This window comes from Tupaia chinensis, unplaced genomic scaffold (genome assembly GCF_000334495.1).
Source record: "Tupaia chinensis unplaced genomic scaffold, TupChi_1.0 Scaffold000271_1, whole genome shotgun sequence".
NCBI classification, from domain to species: domain Eukaryota; kingdom Metazoa; phylum Chordata; class Mammalia; order Scandentia; family Tupaiidae; genus Tupaia; species Tupaia belangeri.
The window spans coordinates 2,828,659-2,842,373 of NW_006159752.1; the positions used below are offsets into that span (position 1 = coordinate 2,828,659).

General features: G+C 45.3%; 1 protein-coding gene across 1 annotated transcript in view; it reads left to right on the forward strand.

The window, feature by feature from the left end:
• Positions 1–4,810, forward strand: part of FGL1 (fibrinogen like 1) — a gene marked incomplete in the record, with an annotated part of 36,730 nt that extends 31,920 nt beyond the window's left edge. The window contains 1 exon segment of the mRNA XM_027772349.1: positions 4,558–4,810. Within this exon segment, the coding sequence (XP_027628150.1) occupies positions 4,558–4,717 (160 nt within the window).
• Between the last annotated feature and the right edge of the window lie 8,905 nt (positions 4,811–13,715).

A 13,715-nucleotide genomic window follows, 5' to 3' on the forward strand; every position in this document is an offset into this window, starting at 1 on the left:
AGTCTAGCACCTCAACCGCCATGCCACCTGCCAGTCCCATTACAAATATTATAAATATAAATATATATGTAAATATTGGGTCATCAGAGAAGTCATGATACATTTTTGCATGGAAAATCATAGAAAAATAGGTCATGACTTTTCTGACGACCCAATATGCATATGGAAAGTATTTGTGATGTCCTGATAATCGTCTAGCTTCTCTACTGTCTCATATCACATGAAATAGCCATTTCTGGGGGGCCCGACAATGGTGCAAAGTGAAATGGGACACTCCAAGGATGACCCACTTGGGTGGGTTCCAAGTTCACGTCTGGTAGTGGTCTTTCTCTTCTTTTAAAAGCATTTTCTTCACCTTCTCCTCCTTCTCTTTTTTTTCCCCCTGTGCTCTTCTTTCTTTTTCTAAGAGAGAGATTTTTGCTATAGGGCATGTATGCTTGCTGAGAGACAGAGAAACAGAAACCAAGGAATCACACCCCCCACCCCCTGCCCTGGAAGGGTGGTGATGGCCATGCCACAATCCCTTCTCCTCTGTTCTCCTCTCGGGATTTTGGTCATGCACACACTCATGCCCTGCGTGAGTTTTAAGCCGCCGGATCTGGGACTCGAACTCTACACCATCTGCTGGTCCCCCCCTGTGCTGTTCTAAGTTACTGTTATTTAAAACTTAGCTGTTACTTCATGAAGCTGTGTACAAGCATCAAGAACATTTGATGTTGACCAGAATTCCATTACCAAAATAATCACTAATATCACCAGGAGATCAAAACCAGGTACTCTAGGGACCAGCAGTTGGTGTAATGGCTATGTTGCTGGACTCTCACGTAGTCGACTGTGATTCTCGTCCCAGATCCGGTGGCTTAAAACTCATGCCGGGCGTGTGTGTGTGCATGCCCAAGATCCCTAGAGGAGAATGGAGGAGAAGGGATTGCGTCGTGACCATCCCCCCTGGGGAGTGATTTCTCGCTTTCTGTCTGTCTCTCTCTGACTGTCTGGCGAGTGCACGTGCCCTACAGCAAAAACCTCTCAAAATAAATAAATAAATAAAATACAGCTACTCTAGCCAGGTGATTGGCTTAACTACACTTGAATGGCAAGAGTCATACATATAACACTGGGATGAATGAATGACTCACCTGACTTTAATGATACGGGTGCAGGGAGAACAAGGAAGGGCAATTCAGAAGCTGGGGCCTCCCAGGGAGCTGACATTGGCCTTGGAGTCAAAGGAGATGATAAGGCCATGGATTTGGCAAGACAGTCATTGTCCCAGAAACTCGGTGCTGCTTCTATCAGGACTGCCTCAACTGCGATTTACCTCTTGTAGCCTCTCTTCAAGCCACAGGGGCCAGGATTTAAATCACAGCCAGCCACAGGGGACAGCTCCCGGTGCACAGGGCTTACCCCCTGCGCCATGGGAAAAGCCCCCAGTATGTGTTTTGATTTAGTAAATTCAGTTTGTTTCCATTGGTTTTCAGAACTATCCATCGCAGATGTTCTCCTTATAACCTGATGTCCGCCATCTTTTCATTGATTGTATCATAAAGAAATAGATGGTAATTAAGCAGAACGCAGTGGCGTAGGCTGTAGCCCCAGCTGCCAGGAGGCTGAAGCAAGAGGACTTGGAGTTCAAGGCCAGCCAGGGCAACACGCTGAGCCTCTTGCCTCTATAATAATAGTAATAATTAATTAATTTTTAAAAGAAAGAAGTAGGAGCCAGCAGGTGGTATGGTGGTTAAGGCTCTGGACTCCTACACGGCCAACTGAGGTTCAAGTCCCAGACCTGGTGACTTGCTTTCTCACTTTCCTTTTCTTTCTCTCTCTAGTGAGTACACATGCTCTGTAGCAAATAAAATAATAATAATAAATAAAATTGAATAAATAATTATTTAATAAAATATCATAATTATATAATAACAACACAGAAAATTATCACATACTTCTACATATAACTTATCAGAGACAAATTACAGACTCCTATGCAGAGGGATATTTTAAAAATGTATCATTTTCTAACCAGCTTATCTAGATTGGTGTAACTCATGTCAAAAATTAACTCAGCGGGACCAGCAGTTGGCATAATGGCTGTGTCGCTGGACTCTCATGTAGTCGACTGTGGTTCGAGTCCCAGACCTGGTGGCTTAAACTCACGCCAGGCGCATGTGTACACGTGCCCAGGATCCCGAAAGGAAAATGGAGGAGAAGGGATTGTAGTGTGGCCATCCCCCCTGGGGGGTGATTTCTTGCTTTCTGTCTCTCTGGGTCTCTCTGTGTTTCTGGCGAACGCGCGCCCTATAGCAAAAACCTCTCAAAAAAAAAAAATTTAACTCAGCAACTTGGACATGTGACTATTGGTTAATCGCTGGAAGGACTTTAAATGTGATTTAGCTTCTGTTTACTTGCCCTAGAGATTTACAATAACTGATAATGCTAGCAATTTTTAAAAGAGGAGGAAGGGAGTTGGAATGACGAAAGCCAAGTCTTGGCAGGGGACTGCTGAGTACAGAGGTGAGTGTGAATTTCCCTGGAGAGGCCAGGCAGCGCCTGCACTCACTCTGTCCCCCTCGCCTCTCTTGCTAAGTACAACTGTCACACAGTACTGAGCGGGAGGATGGAAGCTGCAGGTTACAAGGTCGAATTTTTATTCCCTTGTTTTTCTTTGTTTCATTTTCAAAGGAAAGCTCAGGGCTGGGCCCATAACCTAGTAGTTAAAGGAGCCAGATCTCACATGGCTGACAGGGGCTTGAGTCCCAGCCCTCGCAGCTTGAAAAACTTGTTGGCCCCTGGACATGTGTGCCCACAACCCAGCAGGATGGAGAAATGAAGGCAGAGAGATCGCAGCGTGACCGTGTCTCATTGAGAAGTGCTGTCTCCCTCCTTCCCTCTCCCTTTCTCTAGCAAGTACAGGTACCCTCTGGCAAATAAAAATAATAATAATAAAATAAAATAACTTGCTCTCATAAAACTGTGTTTATGATGCTCTTAAATTAAAAAAAAAAAATTAAAGGCTAGGCTCATAGTCTAGTGGTTAAGGAAGCTGGATTCATGTGAGTGACAAGGGTTCAAATCCTGGCCCAAGCCTACTGGGCATATATGCATTCCCCAAATTCCAAGACGACGAAGAAATGGAAGAGAAGGGATTGTCACATGACCGTGCCCCCCTTCGAGGGGTGCTTTCCCCATCTCCCTCTCTCTCTGTCTCTCTCAGGTAAGAGCACATGACCTCTGGCAATTAGAAGAGCCTCATTTTATTTCTTCCATTAAAGAGAGCCACATAGAGAAAGAGACAGAGAGGGACGGGCATCCTCATCAGGGTCCCCACACTACAATTCACCAGCTGCCCTGCAGCCAGGTCACGGGCATCCACGTGCCTGCCCTGTGTGGGCAGGGAGGTCACTGGGCATAGCCCGGGCCTTCCAGGCAGGCCCCCAAGGCGAAGCGTGGCGTTCCTGCTGTGCCTCCATTGCTGGCCTTTCTCTGGGTGGGAAAGACCGTTAAGAACAGGAGTCCTCATTTTTTAATGGTATTTCAGTTGGCCTCTGATTTGTTCTGTTGGTAAACCCCACTAGTCAAAAAAGCTACTTGTTGTAGCAATCTCTGTTTTTGAAAACCGATACTTGAGACCCGCAGATGGCATAATGGTTACGTCGCTTGGCTCTCCCGTAGTTGAACACGGTTTGAGTCCCGGACCTGGCAACTTAAAACCCACGCTGGGCACATGTGTGTGCACGCCCAAGATCCTGAGAGGAGAATGGAGAAGGGATTGCAGCATGTCCATGCCCTGTAGGGGATGGTGATTTCTCACTCTCTGTCTCTCTGTCTCTGTCTCTCTCTCTCTCTGGTAAGCACACACACACACTATTGCAAAAATCTCTCTCAAAAAAAAAAAAAAAAGAAAATTGATACTCACCTGTCTGGAGAAAAGGGCAGAATTCATCATTTAGAGTCTCAGTGGTGTGGCAGTTAAGGCACTGGATTCCCACATGGTCCACCATGGTTCAAGTCCCAGACCTGGTGACTTGAAAATCATGCTGGGTATGTGTGCGGGACTCCTGAGAGGAGAATTGCGGACAAGGGCCTATACCGTGGCCATCCCCTTGGGGAGGGGCAGGGGTGACTTCTTTCTTTCCTTCTCTCTGTCTTGCTTTGTCTCTCTCTGGAGAGTGTACATGCCCTATGAGAGAAACCTTAAAAAAAAAAAAAGTTTTTGGGACCAGCAGTTATGTAATGGCTATATCGCTGGACTCCCAACTGGGTGACTATGGTTCGCGTCCCCGACCTGCTGGCTTAAAACTCACGCCGGGCACGTGTGCGTGCGTGCCCAAGATCCCCAGAGGAGAATGGAGGAGAAGGGATTGTGGCGTGACCATCCCCCTGAGGGATGATTTCTCACTTTCTGTCTCCCTGTCTCTCTCTGTCTGTCTGGAGAGTGCACGCACCCTATAGCAAAAACCTCTCAAAAAAAAAAAAGTTTTGATCATTTGCTAGCAAAATAAAAGGGTTTCTGAAGACTCTGTTCTAGTCTGATGGCTCCGTTTTCTTTTTCTCTCCCACTAGGTGTCACTCTGCAAACCTGAATGGTTTATACCACGGTGGCGCCTACACGGCTGAGACAGACAACGGCATTATCTGGTACACCTGGCACGGGTGGTGGTATTCACTGAAATCCGTGGTCATGAAAATTAGGCCAAATGATTTTATTCCAAATGTCGTCTAGGTGTCCTGTTGTGTTTCCCACCTGTCATTCATCTTGGTTTTGAATGATCTGAAATACAGCACCTCTAAATATATGCATGGATGACGAGAGCAACTGCTGTGTGCGTTCTTCCTCATCCTCCCGCTTTCCTTGATCACCTAATGTTGCCCTGGCAGAGAGAATAGGCGCCGTTTGCCAAACAAATGTAGATGGTGTTAATACTTATTGAGTTCCTGTATGTGAAGGGCGAGGCTAAGAGCTATGTTGTACCAAAAATGTTTAAAAATAGAATATACTGTTATTTCAGAAATGACACAAGCGTAAATGGATAATACACTAGATCCGATGCAAGGTACAAAACACCTGGCAGAAATGGATGGCCAAATCAACTGCCTAGGCCACAGATACTCATTTGGGATTTGAACTTGGGGTCCTGGACTACAGAGCTGAAACTCGTTAACACAACACATAATTTGTTTTGTTTTGTTTTGAAGTTTGTTAGGATGTATGTCCATGCTGTAATTCCTTTTCCTTCATTCTCCTCTTGGGATGTTTTTGGGTATGTATACACACATGTAATTTTCAAGCTACCAGGTGTAGGATTTGAACTGAAGAGTTGGCCATGTGGAATCCAGCCTCCTTAACCCCCATGCTACCTTATGGCCCATGATTGACATAGTTGTTTTTTTTTTTCTTTTCTTTATAGAATTTTGTTTAATCATTCATTTGTCTGATGAGAGAGAGAAAGCGAGAAAGCAAGCCACCATGTCCAGGATTCGAATGGTGATCGGCCATGTGGGAGTGCCCAGCACCTTAACCACCATGCCACCTGCTGTTCCCACAACATAGGTTATTAATCCTTATGAAACACTTCTCGTGTTTTCAGGATATTGATCTAGATTATACACGTCTTTCGTGGGCTTCAGTTTAATTCTCATGCCAATCCTGTGAGGGGAAATGATGGCCCTTTAACAGTGCTGAGAATTTGTGGATTGAGTTTTTGTGACTGCTCACAGTTAAAAAGCTAATGAGTAAGAGAGCCAAGACTCGGACTCAAGTCTTCTGATTTATCAGACCTTCACCAACTTATCTAGATTGGTGCAATACGAGTAAAAAATTAACCCAGCAGGACAGACAAATGATTACAGGCTGATGGCTGGGAAAATCTTAAATGGTGGTTAGGTTTTGTTTGCTTACCCTTGAGATGAAAATAATTGCTATGTTAGCGATTTTAAAAAGGAGAGGAAGAGTTAGAATCACTCAAATGTTTTGCCACCAGCCTACAGCTTCTTCTGGATAGAATGTGGATTGGTGCAGAGTAGATTATGTTAATATTTATTGGATTCCTGTCCGTGTGAGAGTAAACACATGAGGAAAAACAAGCTATTCCAAAGAATACTTGTGTGCCAACTCTGTGTCAGCAGCAGAGGATATGGTTCAAGCTGACATGGAACTGGGTTATTTTTGACAAGGACGTACACTGGTCACATAATCACAAAGCAGAATGATTTTAAAAGCTGGTAAATAGGAAGTAAAAGTAGACCCCTAAGGGATGTGGCATGGGGACCTACCCTGGCTTGAAGGGAGGAGATAAGAAGAGCTTTCCAGAGGACAGCTGATGGCATGGTGCTTGAAGAGGCTGGGCCCACATGGCCGACTTCACAGTTCGAGTCCTGGAAGCTGAAAAACATGCTCAGTGTGTGTGTGTGTGTGTGTGTGTGTGTGTGTGTATGGGCGCATGTGTGTGCATGCCCAAAATCCTACAAGAAGAGAGAAATGGAAGAGAGAAGTTTGTGGTGTGACCAGAACCCTTGGGGGCTGTTTTTCATTTTCCCTCTCTCTCTCTGTCTCTGTCTCTCCCTGGTGAGTGCATGCACCCTCTGGAGGTGGATAAAAGAAAAAGCTTCCCAGAGCTAACTTTTTGAGCCAAGTTTTTTTTAAAAGAGATTTTTACTATAGGGCATGTGCACTTACTAGAGAGACAGAAAGTGAAGAATCACCCCCTCCCTGCCCCCCGCTGCCACCAGGGAGCATGGCCACACCACAATTCCTTCTCCATTCTCCTCTTGGGATTTTGGGCATCCACGCACACATGCCCTGCACGAGTTTCAAGCCACCGGACCCAAGACTCGAACTATAGTCGGCCAAGTGGGAGTCTAGCACCTTCACCACTACACCAGCTGCTGACCCAAGTCAGGACCTTTTAACTAGGTATATGGAGGGAGATCATTGAAGGCTGAGGGAACTATATGAAGGGACTTCAATAGGTTCATGGAAAAATGAAATTTTAGGGGGCCAGCAGGTGGTGTGGTGGTTAAGACACTGGAATTCCCACATGGTAGACTATGGTTTGTGTCCTGAACCTGGTAGCTTGCTTTCTCACTCTCCATCTCTCTATCTCTCTCTCTCTCTCTCTCTCTCTCTCTCTATCTCCTCTGGCAAAACTCATGTGAAAAAAAATAAATAAAATCAGTCTTTAAAAAAATTAAATTTTAAGACCAGCAGATGACGTAATGGCTATGTTGCTGGACTCCCATGTAATTAACCGTGGTTCGAGTCCTGGACCCGGTGGCTTAAACTTATGCCGGGTGCATGTGCATGTGTGCTGAAGATCCCTAGAGAAGAATGGAGGAGAAGGGATTGTGGCGTGTCCATACCCCCAGAGGATGATTTCTCGCTTTCTGTCTCTCTGTCTCTCTTTGTCTTTTTGGCAAATATATGTACCCTATAGCAAAAAATCTCTCCAAAAAAATTAAATTTTAGTACGAATTTATTTTAATGTAAAAAATATTTTTAAATCATGCATTGTTTTTTCATCATATGCATTTTCCATGAATTTTTTTTGAAGACTCCTCCTCTTATGTGTAAGGAAAGTGAAAACGCAGGAAAGTGAAAAAGAAATTTAGAGGCAATATAATGTAATGATCCTAAAATCCTTAAACCAAGGATTCTGCCATTTAACAGCTGCGTGACCTCAGATAGACCCCTTACTTCACTGAGCTGTAGCTCTTCCAATGCTAAGGTGAAAATTATAAAACTGTGCCTGTGAAGTCACTAAGAGGATTATACAAACAAAGCACTTAGGGGACCAGCAGTTAGCATAATGGCTATGTCGCTGGACTCCCAAGTAGCTGACCGTGGTTAGAGTCCTGGACCTGGTGGCTTAAACTCATGCCGGGCATGTGTGCGTGTGTGCCCAAGATCCTGAGAGGAGAATGGAGGAGAAGGGATTGCAGCATGGCCATCCCCCTTGGGGGGTGATTTCTCGCTTTCTGTCTCTCTGTCTCTCTCTTTGTCTTTCTGGTGAGTGCATGCACCCTATAGCAAAAACCTCTTCAATGAAAAAAAAAAAAAAAAAAGAAAAGCAAGAACAGGGACCAGAAAATGGCATAGTGGTTATGTCACTGGACTTTCACATAGTCCACCACAGTTTGAGTACCAGACCCAGTGGTTTAAAACACACTGGGTGTGTTTGTGTGTGTATGTGTTTGCCCAAAATCCCGAGAGGAGAATGGAAGAGAAGGGATTGTGGCATGACCATCACCCCTAAGGATTGATAATCTCACTTTCTGTCTCTCTGTCTTTCTCTGTCTCTCCAGTGAGTGCACACACCCTATTGCAAAAATCTCTCTCTTGAAAAAAAAAGAAAAGAAAAGGGAGAACATGGGAAGCCACTGCCCCGTGGGCTACTACTAGCACAGGAAGGAAAGGGCTCCTTGATCAGTTCCGTTAGGAGATGATATACAACAACATGGAACAGATTTCTTCTCTTGAGAATTCTCAACTCTTGGGACCAGCATAGGGCGTAATGGTTACGTCGCTGGACTCCCACATAGTTGACTGGTTCGAGTTCTGGACCCAGCAGCTTAAAACTCACACCGGATGCATGTGTATGCATGTCCAAACTCCAGAGATAATGAAGGAGAAGGGATTGCAGCATGGCCATCTCCCCTTGGGGGGGTGACTTCTCACTTTCTGTCTGTCTGTGTGACAAGTGCATGCGCCCTATAGCCAAAACAAAACAAAACAAAACAAAACCTCTCTCTCTCTAAAAAAATTAAAAGTATTCCTCAAATCCTTAAATACGCTAATACCATTCGCGAGTTCCAAAAGGCACCCAGGGTATGTAGCATTCTTATTTGTAGTACGTGTTTGGCTGTAAACTGCAAATCACCAATGCGGAAACCCAGGTGGGGTTTTGTTCTTAAGGGACAGAGCTTGGGAGGTGGGCAGCTGTGGGCCTCGTGTGCTCTGCTGTGGAGGTGGGTGTCCTCTTGTCCACATCGTCAACATGGCGTGGCCTGCTGCAGCTCCTGCTGCAAGACCCTGCCGAGGACTAAGAAAGGGGAAGGGCCAGTGCACAGTTGGAGTCCTGGACCCGGGGCGGGAAAGCACGCTAGGTGCAGGTGGGTGCGTGCCCAAAGTCCAGAAAGACAGAATGGAGAAGGGGTTATGACAGGGCCAACTGTGTGGGGGAGGAGGAGGTGATCCCTTTCCTCCCCTCGCTGTCGCTTTCCCGAGAGCCCATGTGCCCTCTAGCAAGTGAAAAAAGAAGAGGAAAGGTGGAGGGTCCACACGCTTCAGCTCACGCCATTTTGTCCAGAGTCGTGTCACTTCTTCACTTCATCAGGAAGGAAGAGCCAGAAAGAGAAATTTCATTTCCTGATCTCTACAGATTGTGTAGACGAGGGAAGAGCACATGCCACGGTTCCTGGACGTTTGGCTGTGGCGTGGTCTTGCAAGGATGGAGTTCCCTGGCCGTGGGTGGAGGTGTGAGTAATGGAGAAGCAGTGGCGGCTTTCTCCCCCCCCCTTTTTTTTTTGGGGAGAGGTTTTTGCTTTTGGGAGAGGTTTTTGCTATAGGGCGTGTGTGCGCTTGCCAGAGAGACAAGAGAGAGACAGAAAGCAAGAAATCACCCCCCAGGGGGGATGGCCATGCTGCAATCCCTTCTCCTCCATTCTCCTCTCAGGATCTTGGGCATGCACGCACAGGCACCTGGCGTGAGTTTAAGCCACCGGGTCCAGGACTTGAACTGCAGCTGTCTACATGGGAGTCCAGCAACTGCTGGTCCTGCAGTGGCGATTTTCAAAGCACTTGCTCAAGCAGCAGCCTGAAGAACTCACACGGCTGGAGAACAAGAGAAGAAAACTCAGGCCGGGCGCATGTGCGTGCGTGCCCAAGATCCCGAGAGGAGAATGGAGAAGGGATTGTGGCGTGGCCATCCCCCCTGGGGGGTGATTTCTTGCTTTTTGTCTCTGTCTCTCTCTGTCTGTCTGGCAAGCGCATGCGCCCTATAGCAAAAACCTCTCCAAAAAACAAAACAAAACAAAACAAAACAAAGAGAGAGAAGAAAAGCTTGTAAAGGAGAAAACATGATCCACCATGAAGGGGGAAGAGAGCTACCCACTGGAGAGTTAGTAAATTTCAGTCACATGGTTTCCCAGTGCAGGACTGAATTAAAAAAAATAAAAATTCAAATGTCGTAAAAGATGGAGGAGAAAGCGTCCTAATAAAAGACAGTTGGGTTTAAACGCTATTCGTGCTCTTAGTCCATCCCAGTGGAATGATGCGGAGCCAGAGGCCAGAAAACAAAAGCAGAGAAGAAGATTAGAGTTCCGGTGTACACGAGGGAAATAGGCTGGTTTTATCTGAAACCAACATATCAGAAAGACCTCTCATCTAAAGTTCTTTTGAAATGTCTGTCAGAGAGTTATTTATTAGGCTTTATCACTTGGAAAAAAAAAAAAACTTTGGGGACTAGCAGATGGCCTAGCGGTTATGTCACTGGACTCCCACGTGGCCAAGACCCACATCCGGTGGCTTGAAACTCATGCCAGGCACATGTGCACGTGTGTCCGAGATCCCGGGAGGAGAATGGAGAAGGGACTGTGATGTGGCCATCCCCCCTGGAGAGTGATTTCTCACTTTCCCTCTCACTGTCTCTGTTTCTGTCTACCCACATACACTCCCCATCCCCCATAAACACATATGCCCTCAGGCTAAAACCTCTTAAAAAATTGTTTTTTTAATTTCTCAGAGGATGCAGGCACTTGTTAGAGAGGAGAGTGGGAGAGGAAGCCCCCTGCCTTGGAGAATGGTCACATTATAATCCCTTGTCTTCCATGTCTCCCTCCTTTTGGGATTTTGGGTACATATGCACAAGTGCCCAACATGTTTCTCAAGCACTGGGTCCAGGAATCAAACCATGAAGTTTAGGCTTTATCACTCTTTTAAATGCAAAACACTTTCAATTTGTGGGGCCGGCTGGTGGTATAGTGGTTAAGACACTGGACCTTCACATGGCCAACCATGGTTTGAGTCCTGGACCCAGCAGCTTGAAACTCACGCTGATGTGTGTGTGCATACCCGAAAGCCAGGTAGGAGAATGGAGGAGTCACATCATGGGTTGATTTTTCGCTTTCTTCTCTCGGTCTCTCTCTGTCTCTCCAGCGAGCACATGTGTCCTGTAGCAAAAATCTCTCCAAAAAACCCCAAAACTTTCAATTTGCATTAACTGATTATACAAAGTGTATGGGAAACTGCATCTGCCTTGTTCACAGTTCTATTTCCAGCTCCCTGCAGAGTGTCTGGCATGCGGTAGGTTATTACCTGTGTTTTGATTGAAGACATAAGTGAAGACCAGAAATATCTAATGCGTGTAAATTTTACAGTACTCTGGGGGACTGCTACTCCATTTGATATGACAGAATTCATGGCTACTAGGTATTTCTATGATGATTAAAACAGTGGGCTAGGGACCAACAGATGGCATGATGGCTACGTCACTGGATGTCCACATAGTCGACTGCAGCTCAAGTCACGGACATGGCGGCTTAAAACCCATGCCGGGTGCTTGTGTGTGCGCGCCCAAAATCCTGATAGGAGAATGGAGGAGAAGGGATTGAGGCAGTTCCCTCTGCGGGGTGATCTCTCACTTTCTCTCTTTCTCCCTCTGTGTCTCTCTGACGAGCACACATGCCCTATAGCAAAAATCTCTCTAAAACAAAGACAAAAACAAATCCCAAACACTGGGCCTGCTCCATGGCACGGAGATAAAGTCCTGCCTAAGGAGGAGCTGTGTCCCACATGGCAACTGGTTTGAATCCTTGGCCTGGTCAGCTACCCAAACACCAGAGCCCCAAATCTGACAGGTCGGAGGGTTGGAGGAATGGGATTGTGACAGGTGTAGACTCTGTGGAGGGTAATTCTCTCTCTCACGTCCATACACATATCCAATCGTGAATAAATAAAAAAACTATGAAACCCCAAACGCTGGATTCTAGAAAATAAGTGTCCACAAATAGTATCAAATTTAAGCTGCCATTTCTTTATTCTTCATTATTGGTAAATAAAAAATATTACACTTGAAAATATCCTAGGTATTTGTGTGCATATGGTGAAGTTTTGCTATGCTTTGTTAGGTAGTTATAAAGGTAGTTTATGCCCTTGGGTAAGCAGGTGGTGCAGAACTTAGGGAGGCTGGATCCCATGTGTACAACTTTGAAGTTTGAGTCTCAGACCTGGAGGCTTGAAAATCACACCATGCACATGTGCATGTGTGTTCAAAATCCCGGGAGAATGGAGAAGGAATTGCGGCGTGGCCATCAACTCTGAAGGGTAATTTCTACTTTCCTTCTGTCTCTTTAGTGAGCACACAGCCAATAGCAAAGTGAAAAACAAAAAAAGTAAAAAGAAAAAAGTAGTTTATACCCTCATTTATGTTCAAAATAAATACATACATGGTTATCTCACGGAATGGGGTTTGGAGATGGGATGGAAACAGTCTTCTTTTTATATTTTTATACCTTTAGGAATATGTGATTTTTTTTAATCATGTCCATGTGGTACCTATTTAATTATAACACTTTTTGAATACTCCAAATTAAAAAAAAAGGCTATGGTCCCAAGGAAGCAAATTAAATGGCTTTAGAGACACTATCCTCTGAGGCACCTTGTATGTAGGTTAGGCCATTTAGCTCATTTAAAAAACAAAAAAACATGGGACCAGCAGTTAGCGTAATGGCTGTGTCGCTGGACTCCCACGTAGTCGACTGCAGTTCGAGTCCCAGACCCGGTGGCTTAAACTCATGCCAGGTGCGTGTGCATGCATGCCAACGATCCCACCGAGAGGAGAATGGAGGAGAAGGGATTGCAGCGTGGCCATCCTCCTGGGGGGTGATTTCTCACTTTCTGTCTGTCTCTCTCTGTCTTTCTGGTGAGCGCATGCGCCCTATAGCAAAAAACTCTGAAAAAAAATCAAAATGAAACCTCTGTCAAACTCTGCTGCCCAGCAGCCACTAGTCGCATGTGGGTGCCAGGCCCTCCAGACAGGGCTGGTGGCTGGAGTACACAGTGCACCATGGAGGGCCAGCAGGTGGCAAAGTGATTAAGGTGCTGGACTCCCACGTGGCTGACTGCAGTTTGAGTCCGCTTGAAAATCGCACTGGCGTGTGTGTGTGTGTGTGTGTGTGTGTACGTGCGCGTGTGTGCCCAAAATCCCAAGAGGAGAACGGAAGAGAAGGGATAGCTGTGTGGCCCGTCCTCTAAGGGAGGGGGTGATTTTTTGCTTTCTATCTCTCTAGCTCTCTCTCTCTCTCTCTCTGTCCTGAGTGCACGCACTCTATGGCAAAAACCTATTTAAAAAAAAAAAGCACCATGGATGCATGGCAAAAACCTATTTAAAAAAAAAAAAAAGCACCATGGATAATGAAGACACTACAGAAAATACTTCATAAAACAAGTGTTAAGTTGATTAATGTTAAAATATCAATACTACTTTGGCTACATGAGGATAAATAAAATATATTATTAAAACTAGTTAAACCTATTTATTTTTACCTTTTTAATGTCATTATTGGATATTTAAAAATACTTTGTTATATTACTATTTGGCTAGCAATGCCAAACCATTTTCATTCAGCTCATATACGCTGTGTGCCCACAATCTGTATGGTGTGTGTCCATCCATGACTGTTTAGTGAATTCATGTTTGGAAAGAAAAAACTTTTATTTCCAGTCC